The sequence below is a fragment of the Alosa pseudoharengus genome, unplaced genomic scaffold (assembly GCF_046254945.1).
Source record: "Alosa pseudoharengus isolate Yale_2024_CS ecotype anadromous, Long Island Sound unplaced genomic scaffold, YU_APseudo_1.1 YU_APseudo_1.1_scf_21, whole genome shotgun sequence".
Taxonomy (NCBI): domain Eukaryota; kingdom Metazoa; phylum Chordata; class Actinopteri; order Clupeiformes; family Clupeidae; genus Alosa; species Alosa pseudoharengus.
The window spans coordinates 31,874,578-31,875,311 of NW_027468674.1; the positions used below are offsets into that span (position 1 = coordinate 31,874,578).

Below are 734 nucleotides of genomic sequence, written 5' to 3' on the forward strand. Positions count from 1 at the left end.
CTAAAGCCTCCCGGCCAATAAGGACAATGATCTGCCTGTCAATCACGTCAGAGCCGCACTGTGAGTGCATGTGGGCCAGTGGCTCTGGGTGAACACTGCAGGGAGAGGGGTCATCTGTTTGGCTTTATCAACATGCCTGACATCTGTATGGTGGACACTACCATAAATATTTGCACATTGTTTTGGAGAGAAAGGGCAATTGTTGACATAGGAGTAAACCTAAAGAAAGAGCTGGAGGGCGCCTTCAAACCCACCTGATCTGGTTGGCCGGAGAAACTACGACCAAAGAATGAAGGCTAAAGAGAAGAACAAAAATAAAAATAAAAACTGAAGATGGAGCCAGGAAATGAAAAGAACAGGAGGTAAGGAGGAAGAGAGAAGAGAAGAGAGAGTTGTTTAAGTCAGACAGAAGTGAAGAGGGAAATCAGTTGACAAACTCTAAGAGTGCATTTACATACTCTGACACTGAAGAGAGTTACAGCCAAAAACACACAAACCATCTAAAACACAACCACTGCATGAGACAGGCTGTCATGGTTCAGCTGGTCTCTGATCTAACATGACAGGTACATGAGAGTCTTGGCAAGGTTTTTGTAAATTTCGACTAGAATTTCACCCAGCCTCAGAGACCGGCTCTGTGATGGTTGGGGTATTTGCCTGAGGAAAGCTGTCAGAATCATGTTATTCTAAAATACCAAATGGTTCCCAAAAACTGATGCATTTTCTCACAGTTA

At 43.9% G+C, this 734-nt stretch overlaps 1 protein-coding gene across 1 annotated transcript in view; it reads right to left on the reverse strand.

The window, feature by feature from the left end:
• Window positions 1–276: 276 nt before the first annotated feature.
• Window positions 277–734, reverse strand: part of jakmip3 (Janus kinase and microtubule interacting protein 3) — a 33,418-nt gene continuing 32,960 nt past the window's right edge. The window contains exon 23 of the mRNA XM_076298644.1: window positions 277–327. Coding sequence (XP_076154759.1) covers window positions 277–327 — 51 coding nt within the window. The remainder of the gene's footprint in view (window positions 328–734) is intronic.